The sequence below is a fragment of the Vespa mandarinia genome, chromosome 20 (assembly GCF_050613455.1).
Source record: "Vespa mandarinia isolate Hongniang chromosome 20, ASM5061345v1, whole genome shotgun sequence".
In the NCBI taxonomy this organism is placed as follows: Eukaryota; Metazoa; Arthropoda; class Insecta; order Hymenoptera; family Vespidae; genus Vespa; species Vespa mandarinia.
Window position 1 is genome coordinate 1,154,018 of NC_140829.1, and position 23,417 is coordinate 1,177,434.

The 23,417-nt window shown below is 30.1% G+C and overlaps 2 protein-coding genes and 1 long non-coding RNA gene across 13 annotated transcripts in view; 1 reads left to right on the forward strand and 2 right to left on the reverse strand.

Annotated features, from left to right (window-relative positions):
• Positions 1-18,566, forward strand: part of LOC118447323 (uncharacterized) — a 41,357-nt gene extending 22,791 nt beyond the window's left edge. For 7 of the 8 annotated variants that reach the window (XR_014983348.1, XR_014983345.1, XR_014983347.1 and 4 more), the window contains one exon: positions 14,972-18,566. This is a non-coding gene — a long non-coding RNA (uncharacterized LOC118447323). The remainder of the gene's footprint in view (positions 1-14,971) is intronic. The other variant, XR_014983342.1, reaches the window with a different exon arrangement.
• A 273-nt stretch (positions 18,567-18,839) lies between these two features.
• LOC118447284 (uncharacterized) lies at positions 18,840-21,895 on the reverse strand. 4 transcript variants are annotated; one of them, XM_085663121.1, is made up of 5 exons: positions 21,787-21,895; positions 20,015-20,240; positions 19,474-19,782; positions 19,210-19,412; positions 18,840-19,140 (listed from the first exon to the last, which is right to left on the reverse strand). In XM_085663121.1, the coding sequence occupies exons 1-5, from the start codon at positions 21,802-21,804 to the stop codon at positions 18,955-18,957; spliced, it is 942 nt and encodes a 313-aa protein (XP_085519247.1). In that variant the 5' UTR covers positions 21,805-21,895; the 3' UTR covers positions 18,840-18,954. The 4 variants fall into 4 exon arrangements, with proteins under 4 accessions (XP_085519247.1, XP_035734950.2, XP_035734949.2 ...); XM_035879057.2 differs by lacking the exon at positions 21,787-21,895 and adding an exon at positions 20,309-20,644 and having other exon boundaries at positions 20,015-20,219; XM_035879056.2 differs by lacking the exon at positions 21,787-21,895 and adding an exon at positions 20,309-20,644.
• LOC118447330 (inactive fucosyltransferase B) lies at positions 21,253-23,081 on the reverse strand. The gene is made up of 3 exons (XM_035879155.2): positions 22,576-23,081; positions 22,343-22,497; positions 21,253-22,265 (listed from the first exon to the last, which is right to left on the reverse strand). The coding sequence occupies exons 1-3, from the start codon at positions 22,780-22,782 to the stop codon at positions 21,329-21,331; spliced, it is 1,299 nt and encodes a 432-aa protein (XP_035735048.2). The 5' UTR covers positions 22,783-23,081; the 3' UTR covers positions 21,253-21,328.
• Positions 23,082-23,417: the final 336 nt, after the last annotated feature.

Consider the following 23,417-nt stretch of genomic DNA (forward strand, 5'->3'; position numbering starts at 1 on the left):
CGCGGCAGCAGAATGGTCTAATCTTTGCACCGAAGGGGACCTCAAAAAGTTAAGCGCAACCCAAAGATCGGCCCTTATCTCAGTCACATCCGCGTATCGCATAACCGCTACGGAATCCCTCTGCATCGTAGCAGCGGAGCCCCCGATAGATCTCCAGTTACTTAAACGAAGGAGATTATACGACATTAAGAAAAATAGGGACACCGAGATAGCTACGCGAAAACAGAAAGGCACGAAGATTAAGCGCGCGATACAAAGGCAGGTTGATGAAGAAATTTTCAGGGATTGGCAGTCTAGATGGGAGAACTCCTCCAAGGGAAGGACAACATACACGTTTTTCCCGGACATCAAGAACAGGATGAGTGCCCATTTCGTCTCTCCGAACAATTTTACAAGTCAGTTTCTTTCAGGACACGGAGCATTTAAGACCAAGCTGACTTCGCTGAACGTCATCATGGAAGGAGCATGTGAATGTGGCGAAGAGGACACGGTTTCGCATCACATCGTCGGCTGTCCGGTTTTCAAACCACAGAGAGTGGCTCTGGAAGAAATTCTCCGTGGAAGGAGTTGGCCGAAGACAGCGAGACATCTTGTCTCCACAGCCGAGGCCTTCTCCCTCTTCGCGGAGTTTTGCAAAGAAACCCTTATTATTAAGGATCATTAATTCATGAATCCTGTTCAGTCAGGATTGTCGGAGTTTTGGTGATGGGAAGGAGCCCGTAATCTTCTCGGGTTAACCCACTCCCAAACAGGATAGGGTTGGAGATACTCGTACGCATCTTTCTTTTTTTTTCCACCACCAAACTCTCTCCCCTAAACCTGCTATCCTACCAGTCCCATCCCATCCTACAGAACGAGTGCCAAGGATCGTGGCACTGTGAGTGGGCCTCCCCGTGGTTCTCCGTGGGCACTTGGCCGTGGTGGTTGCTACTAATGGATAACTCCGTAGCATATGCCCGAATGGGCGAGGTAGCACAGGTACAGACATCTTCGGGTGCCCACTTTTACAATATACAATATTTCGCCTTGTTACTTCATCGATTAACTCTCTTTTTACAAGTTCTAATGGTAATTTATTCCCATTCCTACTTTCTAGAGCTATGATAAAATATTAAAAGAGTCTAGTAAGTATTTAACATTATAAATATAACGAGTTTTTCATTAAGGGTTTCTTTCATAGCTGTAAATCCATCTATAAGACTCAATATTTCATGTATATATATTATCGTATCACCATCCTCAATTAACTTTAAATTAATAATTCGTTTCAATAGATTTACTTGATTACTCAATGTCTTTTGATATTGTTTTAATGATTGTCTTAAAATAAATGAATTTGTCATCCTCCAGAAGTCCGATTATCGTTTTTGCTTGTATATCGTCTTTCTTTCATTTATCTTTTGCAACCGTAAATTCATCATTTTGAAATTTTTTATATAAGACGCTACGATAACAATGTTTACCTCTATTTGTTGAGTGAGTTATTTAAATTTTAAGCATATGATCATAGTTTGTCTTAACTAATCTTATGCGTCATTTGTATTTAACTTACTGTTATTTTCTATAGAAAGTATACATATCTTGGATAATGCTCATTTAGTTAAGCCATGACTAATTTTTCTAGTAACAACCCAAATTATTCCGTCTGAACCCGGATGTATGTTAACGATTCTACCTAATGGCCGAAGTGAGTGTTTTCGTTTTTGACTAGTACCATTGTGCTTTGTGTATCTTTATATCCATGATCATTGTACGTTTCCATTTGGAACATTGTTGTAATTGAGCGTATATACTCCTGCAACTATTTAGAAGAAAAATTTCGTTTTATTTGTGCGATTAATTGATATCGGTTTAAAACGATTTAAAGTTACTTTTAAGATCGTGTTCTGGGATTGCATTTAACCCCTTGGCCCGTGCTAGCTCCCGATTGCGCGGGCCATAGTAAACAAGAAGGTCCATCGCGCGCCGAGTCATTCAACTTTTCAGTCGTGTGCTCGAGCTTGTGTAAAATGTATACTTCTTATAACATATATATTTCAGCGCAACAAAAGGAATTGTAAAATAATAAAGAACGTTTGGATGCAACTAGTACTCTTAAGCAATCTTGAGCGTAATCATAATTAATTCATCAGTGAACAAAAATAATTTATTATTTCAAAGCGGATAATGAATCAATAAGAATTTTTAAATTAATAGTTAGGTATTCTAATATAAGTAATATAATTCACATAATTTAACCTGGTTAACGAAACATACTTAATTATTGTTTTGAAAAAACTCGTAGAAAATTAATAGTCTTCAATTGTGTGATATCTTTCAAAACAATGTTGTAATTGATGTACATGTAATGTACCTCAACTCGACAGTTTTTACATTCCCACGTCGTTTCAGTTCTTCTCTTTTGTTTCGTACATACTTTGCTAGCTCTCGTCGAGTTTTTTTTCAATGACGTGGGATCTATATGCTTCGGAAAGTAACCCCAATGTTGTCTTATTGGTATAAGTAGTCTCATTGGTATATTTCCATTCGATAATGGTCCTCGTCTATTATAATCTTACGTGCCGTCGGGCATTAAACAGTCACTATTCTTGTGAATTTTGACATAACATGAACGATTCTTGAATTGTCTTCAAAGCAAATGTGACACGTTTCACGAATTTGTTCTTGTATATCCTCTACCATCTTTTGTAATTCACGATACATTTTAGTTTTTAATGTACCTCAGTTTTTAATTTATCCCAGAGAAAATAATCCAATGATGGTAAGTCTGGTGAACAAGGCGGCTAGCGAAATACTTCGCCGCGTCCAATTCCCTGATTAGAAAATTGTTCTTGTAGAACTTCTCTTGTCTGTTATGCATAATTCTGTTATGTATAATGTGCAGGGCAACCCTTATGTTGATACCACATTATTGAACTGGCATTTAATAGTACATTTTCTAATAAAATTGGCAATGTTCCCCCGAAAAAATATTTTTATCCTGTTAATGTCCCGTCAATAAAATATGGTTCAATTATTTCATTGCCAAATATACCGTTCCAAACATTAACACTTCATTGTCATTGATACTCAATCTTCCTAAGCCAATAAGAATTGTCTTGTGCCCAGTAATGTATATTTTTTAAATGAACTTGTCCGCAATTGATAAATATTGTTTCATCCGTAAATAAAACATTTGATAAAAATGAATTGTTATGAACCATGTGATACAATAACAAAACTACATACGATTATCAAAATCTGTTCCATGTAACTCCTAATGAAATGATACATGATATGGATGAAATTTGTTGGTATGGAGAATTCGAAGTACACTTCTTTGACTAATTCCACAATCTTTTGAAATTTGTCATGTGCTAATATTAGGATTATTTTACTACTCTTAATACAGCAATAGTATTAACTTCGTTCGTAATAGCTTTGTGACGTTCACGTTTAATAACGTTAAAATTACCAGTTTCTAAAAGCGAATGACAAAGCTTTTAAAACATATACCGTGACTGGTTGGTTTCGTTCAAGATATTTTTTAGCATAAACAATTTTAGCTCTCTGCATTTTCACCGCATGCATTTCATCCACCAAAATTTTTTTTGTTATGTAACGTCTGAGATTGGGTCTCGACCAATCGTAGAGCTACCTTAGTGTCTAAAATTTTTCGATTACTTCAATCTAGTCACGTGCCTCTTTTTGGTCAATCCTTTGAACTTTACTCTGGAATGAGGCTCTTCTACTTCTTTTGCAAATGAATAATCTAACTTCCTCAAGAAGGTTACACTTTTCTGATCTTACCTTATTAACGATGACGTTTGATGATTGGCGCGAATTTTGTTCCTCAAGACCAATTCCTATTTGAAGGCCCTAAGAGATTCTGGATTTTGACCCTCAGTTGTCTCTTGCCTTGGTGAAGATGTAAATAGAATCGAAACGGATATGATCCGGAGGGTATATTTTAATTGTTCAGAACACCTCAATTTTTTAACAACTGGCAATTTATTCAAATAAACACGAAAATAAAAGAAAAACAAAAATAGAAATGAAATTGAAATACACTATTAAAACGATTATAAAATGATTAAAGAAAGTAACGAAGTTATGGATTTATAAAGTATATTAATTACTTGTGAAATTTTAAATTTAACTGAACAACGAATTTTATAATTATTAAACAACTTCTAATATTATTGAATAGCTTTAAATATTGTTAAATAACTTTTAATATTATTGAATGGTTTTTAATATTATTGAATAACTTTTAATATTATTAAATAACTTTTAAAATATTATCGAATAATATAAATAAAGCGCGCTTATGACTTCTGCTGACCAAAGTTTGAACTGAGACTATAAAGTATTTTGGTAGATAAAGAGAGCTATTTACGACCGTACTATTTAAAGCGTAGATGTAGACTACTTAACACTTTACCGACCGGCAATCGATTAATTGACTTTTAGTCATACTTTAAAAAAATATTAAACAACTTCTTAATGGAAAAACATTGTTATATGGATTATGATATATTATGTAAATATTAAAATGAAAACGATTGTAATATTAGGTGGACCGGAAAGTAATGTCGCTTTCTTAAATTAAATTCAAACGAATAAATTTTTAACAAGTTTTTATTTTTAATCACAATCAAATATTGACATGCTCAGAAACGACATTACTTTCCGGTCCCCCTAATAGATAAAATAAACATTATTTAGCACTAATATCATTAAAATATAAGATTTTATTAAGTTAAAATAAAAGAAGAAAAGCGCATATATTCCCGCACGACAGTCTAAGCCGAAACCGAGCCAGTGTTTGGAAAGATCTACGGCTGAATGAGGGTATAGGATTTTCGAACCGCCAGCGGTCGATTAAGTGTTAAATATCTATGGAGATAGATAGAATTTTTTATTTTCACCGCATGCACCTAAAAACATATCCAACTTTTCTCCATTATTAAATTTCATTTTACAACTCTTTCTTTCGACAATACCTTCGATAATGAAACGACAAAGAATCACGGTTTTGAATAACATTTATTATTCTACTTGTCAGTGATTTATACAACTTTTTAATGAAATTTTATGGAATTGTATTTCATTCTTCCAAAATATATTTTTCCAAATGTTATACAAGCGTGCAGATCAATTAAGAACATATATTTTTTGATCCAAAAAATATTTTTTTTCTCGTTTTACTGTATAAATTCTGGCATTATCTTGTTGAAAAACAATTCTAATCTGCAATCCACATCGCATACTTGTTCATTGTTATGCATTTGAAATTTTATTAATAACATTACAATTTTCGAATTAGTATCAATTGTGCCCAATATCAATTTATCAAAACATCAAAAACAAATTCTTGCAATTGAAATTGTAGTATTTAGGTTACATAGTAGAGAATGGAATAATTATGCTATCGAATTAAAGGATCACTGCTGTAGAAAGATTTTTGCAATCCATTAACATTAAATGCGTGCGTGACTTCTTAAGACTGACTGGTTATTTTAGAAAATTTATATCACGATACACGCTAATAGTCGAATTATTGACTAATCTATCGAATAACACTTTTGGTAAAGATTAAATACGAGCGTTCGAGCAAATGAAATCGATGCTAATTGACAAATCTGTCTTAAGATTGTATACGGCTAATCTGGATACAGAGGTATGGATGTATGTTGTTCTTCAGAGCTATGAAGCTGTAACACATGTTTGTTCGATTACGGAGTGAAACTGCAACAAAAAAATAATAAAGGTTTTTATTCCACCTAAGTTATGAACTCGAGGTGTTAGCTATTTTAAAAACACTACGCAAATTTTGGATACTTATATTTGTTAAATATAAATATTAAAATTGTAACGGACTATAAAGCTCTTACAGTAATTATGCAGAAGAAAGATTTCCATGTAAACGCCGCTAGATTAACCTTTCTGTCAATAGAAAGAGAACAATATCTTTGAACTATCCTCAGATGACAGAGGAGTTATAGTATGAACCAGTGTTAACTTCCATGGAAAAACAAATATAAGTTTTATGAACAATAAAATGAAGAGTATAAAATATCTAAAACTAATAAGTGAGAAAATTGCAGCATATGTAACAAGAATTTCCGGGGAAAAATTCATAGTTAGTGAACAATACAGCGAACAGTTTATAATACAAAAGTCGTAAAAACATTTTTTTATACCAAATAATATTCAAATTTTAAAATGGCCAGTTCATTTCCCTAATATAAATATTATTGAAAATTGCTGAGAAGATCTTGCTAAAGCTTTTTATGTTAAAGGAAGACAGTTCAATAGCAGCAAAACGTGGTATATCAAATTCTTTAAAAAATAAAACATTGCAAAGTGAAGAAATATGTCGCAGAAGAAAAGGAGAAATTATGATACAGGTATGGAGAAGTGCAAAAAACCGGAATATTTAAATGATCTCAACAATCCGTATTGCAAAATTGATAGATATATCACAAAGCTGTAAAAATTTTTAACCACAGGCAATAGAAATGTCAAAAGAAGGTGTCATGTTTGTTACTTTCAGAACATACATCGAGAAACTTTTTATGTGTATATATTCGTCTTAACAAAGATAATTGCATATACTTCGAGTCAATGCTCCCTCATTATGATAAATATGAGTTAAATCGGAGTTAGATGTGTGAAGTTTATAGAGGTGATCGCTTAACAAAACGCACGTATCAGAATTAATTTAAAAAATTCCTTTTTAGGGATTTTTCATTGAAAGATGACCAACATTCTGATCGACCTACTAAAATTAATGATGACCAGACCAAAGCCATAACTGAATCGGATCATGATATAATCGCATGATTGATTAAAAAAAGGTTAAATGTATCACACATAAAAATAGAAAATCACTTAAAATGTCTCGGACTCGTTAAAAAGTTCAATATTCGAGCTCCGCATAAATTTAAAAAAATTCACTTAACTCGACGAATAAATATTTGCGATATGCATTTAAAATGTAATGAAATCATCCCTATTTCGAAAGAAATATCAATGTTAATGAAAAATGGATAACATAAATCAAAAACGATCACAAAACGGTTCAAACGTGATGAAATAGCACAAACCACATCGAAAGCTGAATTGCATCAAAAAAATTCAATTCAGATTTTACTGTTAACAAATAATAAAATTGGAGAAAGCAATCAAAGAAAACGCAAGGAAATCGTGTTCCACCAGAACAATACAAGGCCTCGTTGGTAACTCATAGAAAATTATTAAGCGATGTCGTATACCCCATATAGTCCTGACGTTTACAAAACTCTTTGAATGATAAAACTTTCATTGATGATGATAACTTGCAATCGCACTTTCGATTTATAAAATTTTATTGAGAACCATGACATATCATTTTCCGCCTGTTTAATAATTCTCTTTTATTTCCACGGATAGTTCCAATGACTGTGGTTTTTTATCTAGTAATTTTACAGCTAGTAATGTGTTCATAAAAATTATCAGTGATGACGATCCTTCCACATCCTGTAAACGGTTCATTCAATAGGTTTCAACAATATTGGATAAATCTTGCTTGTACTTGTCACCATATAATTCGGAAACGAATTATACTCAGATGCTTATGACGTTCGATTATGACTGGAGTAACTACTACAAACAAAAATGTATCAGTTTTGAATATCCCGTCATTAAATGCACTGCATTACGTTACGATTATCGATATCAGTCAAAATATTTTCCAACAAACAAGTATAATAATATACGACAATAAATCATTCCACGAATCAAATAACCCGTCGAGATAGATAAATCAAAAATGCATATATTTCTTGATAAAAAGAAAACAAAAAATAAATTAATATTGAAATTTACATTAAATGTAAATTATAAGTCGTAAAATCAAATGGCGATGTGATAACTGTGCAGTTAAGAAATTCTGCCAGAAAGTTTAAAAAGAATCATTTGACCCATCATGATAGGTTTAATGTTAACTTTTACTCTTTTGCCGCAAATTTTGAAGGGCGCCATTATACGAAACTTCTTCTTCATGAAAAATATCGAAAACAGCATTTACACCAACAATGAGTCCAGACGTTGACCTATTTTAATGAACAAAATTTCATTTTAAAGATGAAAGATTAAGTAAGAACTTCACTTTCTGGAATTTTTAGAAAAGCTTTATTTTTATGTGTAAATTATTCTCGAAAAAATATTTTTGAATCATCAGCAGTAATAGACTATAACAATGTTATATACTATGTTAAAATGTGAGTTTGCTCTAAACTATCATATCGATCGGTCGTGTTTATGCTTCGTAATCTCATTTACTTGTGTATCAATAGAAGTGATATCCATATTTATAACAAATAAGTGTAACGGTCTTAATCCTTATTAATAAGGAATCGCCTAACAGCGAATTTGAGAGTCCTTATCCTGATGAAACAAACTATGACTACCAACTCTAACTAAAGAAAACAATTAACGATTTAACAATGGAATATGAAATTAATGATACAGACATCTCATATGTCTTAGCTAAAGTAGAAGATAAAATAAAGAATGGAATACTAGAGAATGAATTAAAAAAAAATAACCGAAAACTAATCTGTAAATGTCTATCCCAACATCAGGATTAAAAACTAAATTAGTAGAAGTACAATTCAAATCAAAGTGGCTTGGTGACCTCCAAATAGTGCTGCAGAATCTATATTCAGGGACAGAAAACGATGCAACTATTCATATACTTATGTGGAATGGTAGATTCTAACGTTAGTTAGTTGTGTGTGTGTGAAATAAGTCAATTGATAATTGAACAAAAATATGGAAGATTCTAGCATTAGTTGTATGTGTGTATGCATCAGATAAGTTGATCGATAGTCAAACGAAAATATAATCTGTTCTTTCTGAGATGCGTTTGTTTATAAGGGAAAGAGAAAGATCTGAGATATTGGGAATGGAAATCCAACGTTAATGAGATAAGTAACAAATAGAACAACGTAAAATAAAACGAATGGAGGCCTTGAGTAGACCAAGTAATGAATAAAAACAACTGTGATCTTAAGTTAGATCTAAGAGTACAAAGTAAAGAGAAAAGAGTTGTACCATTATAATATATTAATTAATAGAATCCTTATTAACCATAAGAGTAAGTGATTCTAATTTCGTATCTGTATCTTTTATGTAAGGTTACAAAAAATATCCTACATATGTTAAGTACTTATGTTGATCACCTCGGACTACTCCCGTCAACAAGAAGGAGTTTACTACTATACTTTTAGAGTTTACTACTATATTTTTATAATAGTAGATGGCTTTTCAAAATTCACGTGACTATACTCAATGAGAACTATCTCGGCGAGCGAATTCATTGAACGTCTTAAAAGACAGGCACCCGTTTTCGAAAACCCACGACGTATAGTATCGAACTAAGAAAAGTATAATATTGTCCTTCATCAATGATCATGATAACTAAGCAAATTCGAAATCTGATAGTTAAGGGTCGGTAAAAGAAACTCTAACTAAAAATTTTCAATAATAGAAAATCAAAAATTAATGGAAAAACAATTTACTGTGCCCTATACCCCCAAATTTTACAAACTTCAACTTTACATGAACACAACTTAACAACTGACATAACGCGGACTATTCTGACAGTTGACATATAAAGATACATATCTCAACTACGGATAAATGGTGGCACATGTCCTATTTGCAAACATTTACTTGTTTTAAATTGAGTTCAAATTTGGTCTGGGATGTCCTATACCGCAAGTACAAAACTAGATAACAAATACTTTGTTTTAAACTTTATCTTTGATTTATTGCTTTTTTTCCACCTGCATACTTTGTTATGTTCAAAATAAATATGATAATAAATATAATGAACTAAAATATTAAAGGATTTTGAATGTTTCTGGAATTTTTTGAGTCGAAACTTATTAGTAAACTAAAAAACCTTCTTTTTATCTAAATACATCATTACTTTATCTGTTAGGTTTAGCGAGTTATCTACATAAATAGGGAAATGTTTGAGGTGTATACTTTATTTTGTCCAGTACTATATGTGAAAATTGTACAAAAGTTTGTAAACAGTCAATTTGACCGGTAGTTAGTTTTAAATCTTAAGCAGTTGAGAGATAAACAAGTTAAATTACAAGTATGCTCCACTGATGCTTACAGAACAATAATTAAAACTTTTAAAAGTAATGATGCAGACTACTATACTTTTCAACCAAAAACGGAAAAGAAATTCAGTGGTAATAAAAGGATTGTATCCTAAATTAAATATTGAGTACATTAAAACTGACTTGCAGGAAAAAGGTCATTTAGAAACATAATCAATTTTGCTAAAATCAGCACATCCGTTATCAATGTTTCTAGTATAAATTGAGCAAGCTGGTAATAACGAAGATATATACAACATATTAGCTATATGTAATGCATTAACAGGTTGAATGCCACGAGGGTCACCGGTGACCGGCACTTAACTTGGCTGTGACGCCATGAGGGCCACTGGTGACCGGCGTGCCCAGATTAAAAAAAAAATAAAAAATTTAGACAAATGACAATACTTATAATTTTTTATTATTATCATCGTTGATGTAGTGGTGTGAAGAAATAAATGCAGTATAAAACATCTGAAAATATTTTTATTTATACATGTAATATAGTTTTATTATGCGCGCACGTTACGATGTGTCGTATTGAAACATTCTAAACAAAGAAAGGATGAACCAGCACAGTCTTTACAATATGTCACGACTTTTTTGCTACAGTTTTTTGCAATTATTCTTCCGAGCTTCTTTGAATTTTTTTGGTAACAAATTTTGCAAAATCTTCGCACCGTTCGAGCTTTTCCCGACATTGCTTTTAATTTATGTCGTGGTTTTCTCAGCAAGCTTTCACGTGGAGAAATGGAAACTTCAGCATCATTATCACATTTTGTTAAATACAATGCAACTTTCATTCTGAAGTCGGAAATTTGAATATCTCTTTTTGTTACTTTTTTGAATAATATCATTGAATTTACCATACATGTATTCAATAACAGTTTTATTGCTAATTTTCTATACCACTTTAAAGTTTTGCGTAGTGGTGAATTATAAGTTATCATTTCTGATAAATCGACTGATGATTTTCCTAGATTATATTCCACAATCATTTTTGGGTTTTCACACGAATAAAATTTCTTATGTACAGTAGTCATTTCTGCCGAATGTTTCGTTGGAAGCATCAATACGTCTCTTTTATCTTTCCATTTTAAAATTGTTATTTCGGATTTATTTTCGCGAGCAATGAGTTCCCCACGTTTTAATTTTTTGGATACTACTTCTACTGAATTTCCACGTCGATTTTTCCGTAATGTACCCATTAAATGTGTATTCTTTGCTATTAACTTTTCTGCCAGATCAACACTGGTATACCAGTTGTCTGTGCAGACAGTATGCTCTTTACCCAATATATCTTTGCAAAAAGACATTACAATCTCGAACGATACGGTTCCTGCTGTTTTATCTCTATTTTTTTCTTTTCCCGAGTATACTTGAAAAGAATAAGTATATCCTGCGCCACAGCATAATTTAAAAACTTTAATTCCATATCGATGCCGTTCAGTTTCAAATATTGTCGAAATATTATGCGGCCTTGGAAAGGGACCAATGATTCGTCTACGCATAATATTTCATCTGGATTATAGTATTCTTTAAAACTTCTGTTTAATATGTCGATAATGTGAATAATTTTGAATAATCTATTACTAGGATCGTTTTCTTCATTGTTACTAAAATGAATGAACCGTAAAAGTAATTCAAATCGATTTCTCGGCATCACTGTATTTGGGAATGTCTGGTGATATTCTTCATTTCTACTCCAATACAGGTGAATTTTGGATAATCGTACTAATCCCATCCATATAATTAAGTCAAAAAATCTTTTTATTTCATTCGGATTTGTTTCAATCCATCTATCAAGATAACATGATCGCTGTTCTGATACTATTTTCGCAGCATATTTCTTTGTTTGGTTTGCAATTATTTCAAATATTTCATTCGAAACAAAAAGACAATAAAAACTATACGGTTCAATAAATTCAAAAATTTCAGAATGATGTGTATTGATCCCCGATGAATTAGAAAATATAATCTTTGGTTGATTACACGAAGATATATGCCAATTTAAATCACGTACTTCTTCTTGTGTATTATTTTCGTCATTATTACCGTCATCTTCAAATTCGCTTTCACAAATTATTTACTATGGAAATGTTCAACAAAAAACATCAAAAGGCCGCATATTACCATTCCACCTATACAAAGACAAGACTAGAACTGGATCTTTCAATAAAAGACCGAGCAGAAATCATGGCAGATTAATTGCAAAAAATATTTATAAATGAATCACATATTATACTTCATCTTACAACGGTAATAAAAAACAGCTGACCCATAAAACAATTAAAATGAGTGAAGTTACATCTATAATCAAAAACCTGAAAATTAATAAACTTCCTGGATGCGGTCTCATAACAATGAAAATACTAAAAAAAACATCGACCAAGAGAATCAAATTTATAATCATTTTAACTAACGCTATCTTCCGAATTAATCATTTCCCACAGATCTGGAAATGTGCTGAAATAATCCTGCTACAAAAGCCAGGTAAAAATTCCTAATCACCGTCATCATATAGGCCGATAATTCTTCTTCCAGTTATTTCCAAATAAATAAATAAAAAACTATACATTAAAACTATACTTCCTAATGAAGAAAATTACCAACTTATTTCGAATTTAGAAAAAATTCGGATTTAGAAAAAATCACAACACAATGAGACAGATACATAGAATGATAAACAAAATAATTAGATCCATTGAAGAAGGCAGCTCTTGCACTGTATTATTCCTTAACGTGGAAAAAACTTTCGATAAAGTCTTGCATAAATGGTTATTAGAGAAATTACGAGCATTTCTGTCAAGAAATCGGAAAAAATCTTTGATTTAAAAAAAAAAATCATAGTGAGAAATAGAAGTTTACAAAAACCCATATCAAATTGTATTTATGGACAAAAGTAAGTTCAAACGATTCGGTTCAGATGGCAAATTGTCAGCTTCCGTGCAGACGAAATATATAATAAATATTAGATAAAATATAAAAAAAAATTAAAGGAGAAGATGGTTCAGCGCTGGTTTGAGGATGCATGAATATAAATAGAACTGGACCAATACATCGTTATGTATTGTGATTTAAGAAAGGAGAAAACTAGACATAAAAACTGAATGATAAAATAGATGATAAAAACTAGATGACAAATGAATGGAAATGGTCTAATAGTTTGGACAAGAATTGGTTATACTAATAAAACAAATTTAGAGTTCATTTAGAGAAAAATGAACAGCCAAAGATACTTAAATTTAATACGAGAACAAATCAACAAGCGCAAGAAACGAACAAAAAATGGTTTTATCTTTCAACAAGATAATGCCGCAATTTACCGTGCAAAAATTATTGAAACATATTTTATACGGGAAAGCATATCCATTTTACTATGGCTGGCATGCTCTTGGATTCAAATATTAATGAAAATTGTTGGATAGAACTTGCACAGGCAGTATATAAAAATGGAAAATAATTTAATAATATTCAATAGTATATAAATAATATTCAATAATATATAAATTCAATAGTATATAATAATATTCAATAATATATAAATTAGAAAGATTTCTTAGAGTGAAATGGGACAATTCGTCTCAAAATATAATCCGACAATTTAAATCATTACCAAAACGGATGATTGAACTGAGAAAACAAAGGCGGTTGTACATATTGTTAATGATAATTTATAAATATGTAAACTGTCTTTTTAAAATACAAAAAGATAGCACACGTGTGTTATCATTAGATTCTCACAGATACATTAAGGAACAAAATGATAGCATATTCTATATTTCCTCATATTCTTTAACATAAAATAAAACAAATATGTAATTTAAGTTTTATAAAGTATGCAAAATACCGTTAAAAATGTCCGAATGTAACAATGAAAGCTTGAATGACTTGTTCATGGATACAGAGTCAGACTGTTTTAGAGGCTATAATGTTCACATACATGATAATGAGTTTAGCGAAAATGATAGTATCATCATTCTCGTAAATCAAAGTAATCGTCGAATACTTTTGAGCGAATGAGAGAATAATGTAGTTACTTCCAACTATGACATGGATAAAGATATTATTGTTAATTGTGTCGATGATTGATCAGAAAGTGAAATAGAACTTGTGCTAAAAACACATAAGCGAACTCCAAGCGTAAACATAATACAGCATGATTGGGAAAATGTATTGGAAATAATGCGATTGTTCTTTAGCGATGATTTCTTTGAATTATTAGTAACAAAAATTAATAGAAATCACACTGAAGTTTTAAACAAATATAAAGAATATAAATCAGAGAAATGGGTTGATGTGACATTAAGAGAAATGAAAAAGTTCCTGGGTTTAACTTTTTGAGTGCTGAATACTCCCGGCGCAAGCAATCTGTGTGGATGGCGCATGCCTGACAGTTTCGATCGCTGAAAACGAAATATTTTTTTTGCTAATGTAAACTCTCGATTGAATACGCAAGGCGTAACTCCTTGAATACTACAAAAAAGTTATTTTCGAACATTAATTATTTTATTCAAAACATTAAAATGTAAATCATATCTTAAGTTAAAATCATATTAGTGAATATAAATGTTTGAACTTAATAAATATAACAAAAAATATGGAAAATTTTATACTTATATTTTAAACAATACCTATGAACAAAAGAAACAATTATAAAGAAAAACAGCATTTATTTGAACTATTCATCATCTGGGAAATTGGGCAAAGAACTCATTAAATATTTGTTCGAAGATATATTCTTCATAGAAATTGAAAGATCAAATCCTATCAACAAGTATTACAAATATATAGTCGACATGCTGAATAACCTGAAAAACTTTTTTCAGATTCCGGACCTTCTCCAGATGGTGCAGAGTTACTTGAGATTGCTCTTTTACGAGAACACTGAAGAACCCTGCAAAAAGAAGATCATGGAAGGATCTGCTCAGGAATCTATTCTGATCCTAACCCAGTGCAAAATGCTGTACGGATGGAGACCTGTGCATAGACATGCCAGAGGATATCTATTTAGTCGATTACGTAGATAACATCGCCGCAATAATGAATTGATAGGAAAATATTAAAAATTATTAGATAAATAAATAAGAATCCAACAATAAGTAGTTTAAAATTGGCTACATTTGTTTTTAAATACTTTAATAAAGAAATATCGGCCAAAACATGTATGAAAATTTTAAAAAGGGAAGGCTACAATAGGAAGAATCCATTTAACTCCTTGACATACAAATTTAACAGTCTAACTGAACAGTTATGTGCAAGCTTAAAAACAGAACTTTTTATTTTGAGATTTACATTGTTAATATAAAACGTAATCAGGTTGAATGAACAATAATTAAGTTACACTATAAAATAACAAATTAGTAGTTCTGCAAAGTATGAAAGATTTCAAAACATTTTGGAATATGTAGAGGAACTAAACATTTTTTACGCTGTCAAGTTGTTTCACTTCTTATATTATTTTTTACACAGACATGGTATCTCTTTGTAGGACGTTTTTTATTATTAGTCGAAGATATATGTTCAGGAAAATGTGCCCAATGTTTTGCCTGCAGTCGAGTTGGGCAGTCATTTTACGACGATCTGCCACGTATCGGATAATCAGGAAGAAACAAATTACATAGAAACAATTTACAATCGATTACTTTGTTAAATTAGGTAGCTTAGAATAGAGAACATAAGCATTATAGATAGCTATATCAAGCATATAAAAGAATATTTTTTTATATCCTTTGACACCCTTTCGCATAAATGGGAAACATCCAAAAAATTGATCTTGCCTGTCAATACCAACCATTTCATGATTATACTTGACTACACAGCTGGGTTTTAAAACATTTTCTTCCTCGCCTTCTTTCTTTCTTCTTATTTTTCCCGTGTCAACCATTTCTGCTTTTGAATGTTTAGTGCTTATTATATATACATCTTTTTTATCAAGTCAGCATAAGGCCAGAATACCTCTACAAAATAATGTCTTTACTTCTCCCTTTTTTAATTTGTACGATTCGGCATATTTTCATCAGCTTCTTCGGCATATTTTTTCGACTTTTCCTAGATTGTTCCAACAGCATTTGTATTATTTTCATTCAAAATTTGGAATAATTTTGATGACGAATACAAATTGTCTAAAAACAACGTATATCCTCTCCCTAAAATGGGTTCGGCTAGTTTCATAACTATATTTTACGATACAGGTATGTCACTTCCTTCGATTTTATCTTGTCCTGTGTAAATTTTGAATCGAGAACAATACCCAAATTTGAATTCACAATTTATAAAATTTAATTCCAAATCTCGCTCGTTTTGATGCTATAAATTGTAAGTAATTCAACCGCCCTCTGAATTTCATTAAGAATTCATCTATGACGATATTTTCTTCCGGAATGTATATTTGTTGGAATCTGGTATTCAAGTAATCAACTGATAAAAATAATGGATTCAATAATCACGAATCGAATCTTTCGTATTCTGTCTTCTTTAGAAATCATTTCATTATCCACAAAATGAAGAAAATGCGTTATAGACAAAAAACATCTACGAGGCATAATTTGCAAAAAGATTGATGTTTCTAATATTTTTCTATTTGACCGGTACATGTCTATTTTAGATTTTTTTACCTGTGACATTATAATGCATAACGATTAGAGTAAATGAACAACGATGAGAGAATTAAAGGACCAGAATTATAATATATATGATGAAAAGGAATCAAAACATATACTATGTAGGAAAAATGTAAAAGCAATTTCAAAGAAGTACAAGGACTGGACTATTGAACAAGGAAAAGTGTAATATGGTACAATGAAACAAAAATTAATCGAATATCAGATGGCAAAACATGGTATTGGAAGAGGAAAGGTAAAAGCCGTAAACGATACCACGTCAAAATAATTTGAAGTGATGGCTCCTTTATGATATGAGGATGTATGATATTCTATGAAATAGTAATACACCGAATTGTTGGCATTATGAAGCAATATAGTTACTTGTCGATTTTACAATCCCAGTTTTCTATCATTTCTATCGGAAATCCCGAGGATCAAGTAACGTTCCAGCAGCTTCGGGATCCTAAACAAATGGCAAAATCAATGCCAACTGGCTGAATGATAAAAATTTTATATTATTAAATAATTCTAGAAAAAATGAGTATAGGAAAGCAATTAAATAAAAGTAAAATTAATCAGATTTTATTGTTCCAGTCAGGAAATAATACAATCACAGAAATTGCAAAATTATTTAATAGGAGCCTTAATGTGATATATAATTTTCTAAAAATTCCTAAAATTTATGAAAAAAAAAAAACAATTGGAAAACCCTGTAACAACAAAACACAATAAACAAACTATCCAATGCATTTGCTTCTAGTTTTAAGAGAACTCCAAGAAAAATCGCTGAAAAAACAAAAGATTCAACTAATATAAAAGATGTATAAACAATATTCAGCGCAAACAAAATTGGAAAGGTGCAAATGAATGTAGAAAAGGGATAACAAAATCCCATGTAGATTCTGTAAAAATGTTGCTTTTTGTTTACTGGAACTATCAATAGTAAAAAAAAAAAACTGTCTCTCTCTTATTTGATTATACGAAAAAATCTCTGCACGAGAAGCGTATACAGCTAACGCATCGAAAATAAACGAATTAATGGTCATTATTTTGCAGTGATTAATAGCCAAAAATGCAAAACAAATGCACGGCGCCTATAGACGCTGTTTGCTCAGGAGAAGCGTCTATAGTTGAGCGCCTAAAGGTGCTGTTCGTTCAGCAAAAGGGTCTATAGTTGAGCGCCTAAAGGCGCTGTTCGCAGCGATAGGGTTAATAATATAAGAATATATAATATGAGAAATTAAAGATAGCAAGCGTGTGCTATCTTTTTTGTTAGGAGTGGATACAGGATATGTAAAACGTACACTTTCTTCTTGTGAAAAGAAACTTACGGCACATAATCTTTTTCTGATCGTTATCCTAATATAGAAATACTGATATAATAAGAAAGAAAGTAGAAAAAGATTCTATGAGCTGTATTCTTTTGAGTCTAAGATCATTCCGTTTAATAAATTCTAAATTTTGTGGCTATTAACAAGAAATACGTCTCATCGGACTCTATTTTATCATCTTTTTAAATTTACATAACCTTACTTTCTACCTTTGCTATTCCTATGTTATTTTGCCATATATAAAATATCCAGTCTTCATTATATCTTTATTTATCCTATATTCGTATGGTTTTTCTTTCTTTTCTGCATTTATTCTTACTATTGCTTTCGTTTATCTCTCATCACGTCTCGATGTAAGGTAAAACCATAAGGAAATCCACCAATCAAAGTTAATTATTCCCTTTTTTTCTACATTTTGCAACGTAAGACGTAAATTGTAACGATGAAAAATTTCACAATAATAAGATTCTTACATCATATAACCAACATGTGCTGCATTTTTTCATTAAAAAAAAATATTGTAATGTATATACGTGTTTAAGAAAAAACAAAAAATTTGGACAAAATTTATATAGTGCTATGTGTAGTAAGTTATTCCTACTAACTGCACAAATGCATTATGACTATATCTTCAAAATTTTTGAATTTACTAAAACTTATAAGTATACATAAAACTGTTTGCTTTCTTAGTATTACTTACTGTTAATATTACTTTCTTATCTGAAAAAAAATTCCAAAATAAAAAAAAAAACTAAAAGAAATAGAGAAGATAATTCATATCTTTTAATGTTTTGTATATATATATATTAAATTGTTCTAGAATTTATAATTTAAAAATATTTATTACTTATTCTGTCATGATATTATATAATTAATTTATTTTTTACATTCACATATGTTTTTATTCATTAATATGCTATATATACAAATAGGTTTTTTAGTAATTGGATGCGTTCCATGTTCTGCAGTAATCCCTATGGGATTCTTCAAAAATTCAATCATTTTTTTAGCAAATATACGATTAGTTTCATGTACTTCTGGATGTTGTAAAAACTCATCAATCTATGAAAACAAATTTATTAATTAGAAAGTAAAATTTATAAACATATATTCATTAATTATAGTTTCTACCTTTATCCATCGACATTCAGTAATCTCTACTTGACACTTTATAATGTCAAAAGTATTAGGCGTTAAGTAAGCTACCATATATATATCAGAACAATTGAAAGCAGCATTATGTGCATGTCTAAAAGTTACAAGACATTTGAACATTGTTTGAACACCTGTTTCTTCTAACACTTCCCTTTGTGCAGCTTCATCTATATTTTCTCCTAGAAAATAAAGATGTTAAAATTGTTCATTGATCAAATTTATTTTATTTGGAGATATTACCTGGCTCGACATAACCACCTGGTAGTTTCCAAAACTGATTTCCTATGTAATTTTTTTCCTTCACAACTAAAATTTCTGAAGTTTTTTCATTATAAACAAATGCTCCTACACCTAAATTTGTATGAGCATAAGGTGGAATATTACAAACTGTTTCTTTGTTCAACCAGTTATATAACATAACATATTCTTCTCGTGCATGATGAAATTTGAAACCTTTTTGTACTAAAATTGGTATCCATTCGGAGTGCGACAAGTGCACATGAAACCATATTGTCCGTTTCTTTTGTTCTGACCAGATATTTAAGGAAGCTATAAAAAATCTTTTATTGAAAAACAAATATTGTCGTGAAGTTGAAAAAATATAAATTTAGAATATAGATTTTGATTGCTAGACCTTCATGTGTGTGCAAATATAATATGAGTCTGTTTAATAATATATTATTTGTAATGTGTAATTTACTTGATCTATAACATCATAAATAAATATCAAATAGTTGTGATTTTTAAAAGTAAAACTATAGAAAATAGGGCAGTTCTGTACCTTGTAAACATTGGGAAAACACTGTGATGGGACAAGGTTCTTCAATGGAATGTATAGTTACACCGTTATAGATGTCTTTGTGCCCTTGAAAGCATTTTATAGACATATTTGCAATATATTTTGTATTACATTTACTCCAATAAGAGTATAAAATGTATCGAGATATAATCGTTTGATACCATAAGAAGTCTCGTTTTATCGATGCCTTGGTAACGCGAAACAGTTTCTGAGTTAAAATATTATACATTGGAATAATTACTACATATTATACACTTAAATGATTGTGAACTTAACTGTTTTCTTCATATGCCACACAATCAGATGTTTATTTAATATTGACTATGTTGATAAGAAGAGTAATACACATTAGAATTAAAAAAATTATCAGCTTTGTAAGTACACAATCATAGATGAAAATTAAATTGAGGTTATCATAAAATTTATATTATAAAGTCGATAGAATTTCTACGTATATTTTTATAACCATCGTGATGAGAAAGTATATTTCAGAAAATTATGATTTAATATATATTATCTATAAAAAATTATTAGAGTATATGATGATAGAATGTATACTATATGATAATTTTTCTCACACTATATCTACACATGTACGCACGTATTTGATGTTTAAGTACTAATAAGTACATACATGATTAACGATATATTTTTTATTAAAAAAAAATCAATACACATTTGTTAAAGATTTATCATTTTCTTTAAAAAAAAAAAAAAAAACAAGAAAGAAATTAATCGATTCTTTTTGATCGTTTCTCGACAATAAAAAAATTTTCTTAAAAAACAGTATCGTGACATCAATACATTATTGGTTACCTGATAAGTTACGTACATAATAAAAAAAAACATAATTGATAATGACTGTTAGAAAAAAAAAACTCAAGCTTTTTGTAGAAGACGGTTTTTGTAGAAGAAGATTCATAATACTTATGTCCTCTAACAATAAAAAAACATTTGTATTGGAAAAAGTTTAATTTCTTCAAGACATTCTTGAAGAAATTAACAAATATCTTGAAATAATGGATAAAAAATTAAAGAAATAAGTAAAAAAATAATATAGTCAGAAATTTGTAAATATTTTATGGATTACTCTATGTGCAGTTTTCTTTTTTTCAATTGAGTTGTGTAATTTTTTTTCATTTTATTTTTATTTGAAAACATTTTTAAATATTTAAATAACAAATGACAATTACTTTTATTACATAACAAGTATACTCGTTATTTACAGCTAAGAGGTTAATAATATATATTTTTATTACAAACTTTCGCATATTTTAAAAAATATTTTAATTCCATCTATGAACAGAATTTTTTCTTGCCCCAAAAATTATCGAGATCTTCATAAACTTTGTTCGCTCGAGAATTATAATGCAAAGCCTCGCAAATGCGACAATAGTGACGAGATACGCTACCAAAATAACCGTGTTCGTTCAAAATCTCGTAATATCGACGCCATTCATGAAATTTAAGATAATTATCAATATTGCGATGTAAATATTTTAGATAATACGCTAATTCGATTGGATTAGCAAAATCATCAACGTGTAAATATGATCCTAATGGTAAAAGTCGATCGCAATCATTTCTCGAAGGACCCATGATTATTGGAACGGCAAATTTTTTATATCCATTCCAAAAAACTTTTTCAGTTAAATATTCTTTACAATTTGAATTTTCAAATGCAAGATAAAATTTATAAACATTTAAAGCGGGACAATCGTTATCAAAGTGACCAGGACAAGCTGTCATATTACCTCCCCTACATCGTCCATAAATATCGAAATCTTCAGCCAATAAAAGTTTTAGAAAGCGTATGTATTCCCATCTTTGGTTTTTGCTAGAACAATTGCTGGCCATTATAGCAACTAATTTAGTTTTCGATTTTATAAAACTATTACGTAAATATGTTAAATTATTGAACAAATTTTTCGTTGACGATATTGGAATAGTTCTACCATAAGGTACAGGTATGTCACTATCCATGCGGTATGACATTGACCAATTAAATAAGCCATTGTAATCTGATAACTTTTGATTTTTATATAAAAATGTGTGCATTGGCGATTCGTCTGTTAAAAAGATCCACCTTTGATCCCAACGAGTTCTAACAGGTAAATCTTTTACACTTCTCGTAAGATGAAGATGAAATAAAAGTGCATCTGCTTTATTCAAGTCTTGCGAATCGTAACTCAATAAACAATCAGTGACCGAACAATTTTCCCATGGTGAATATCTGAAATAATTGAAAAAGAGAAATGTAGGTAATATGGTGGAATTGTGTACACGTAATTATATAAACACAAAGCTGACTTAGTATTAGTAAAACGTCTAATATGTCTTCTTTCCAAGAATGGTCCGTGTCTCCAAATTAAAATTATATAAGGTTTCCTTTTTTTCTTGATTATGAGCGGTAAAGATTTTTCGGACGATAGAAGCCATTTTCCGAGTATAGACAAATTTTTTAACTTGAAAAGATGAAGAAATTATATACTATAACAATACATTTATTGGTAAAATTTGACGATTAGCTTACAACGCAATACCTCCTTGTCCGAAATATTTTGTTTCTTAAATTTCATTGTTAATTCTTTTGGAAACAATAAATTTCGTTCTTTGGTATTTAAAGATGATATTTCTTTAACAGAACTTTTATTGATACATTTATTAATAATAACATTACTACTGTAAATGAATAAAGAAATAGCACACAAATATATAAAAACGCGCCGGTAGTTTCTAAATATCAACATTATGTACAGTAAATTCTTCAAGAATTAAGTTAAGTGAACCGTATCAGCGAATTGTTAAAATCATGCACTCTCATAGAATATTACTATAATACATTATAGAATCGAAAGAAACGCGACATCACATTTATGTTCTATCACTTTCAAACGCTCGACATATAATGAGTTTCTATTGATGTAAAAACTGAAAAATAAAATAAGAAAACAATAGAAAGAAGAAAGAAATGAGATCATTTTACGATAAAAAAGAACCGCTCGTTATGAAAGTGGTCTCGATTGTGTTGGTTAACCAAGTGTTACTTTACTCGCTATTGATTTCATCTATTTTATTTAATAACGGGATTTTTATTATCGTATAATTGTACATATATGTGTAACAAAAATTTTACATATATAATTTTCTTTTCATTTTCCAAAGAGATACAATGAAAGTAAGATAATATTATTATCTTTTGCATAAATTTTTGTATAGATTTTACACTTAATTAATAACTTTAATTATTAATATTTATTAATTATGTTATATATAATTTAAGACATACATTAATAAAACATATATTATATAACTATTGGCTGTTTCTAACTTCAAGAAAAATAATCGATTTTAATATTAATTTTTCTATGACCACAATTGACAA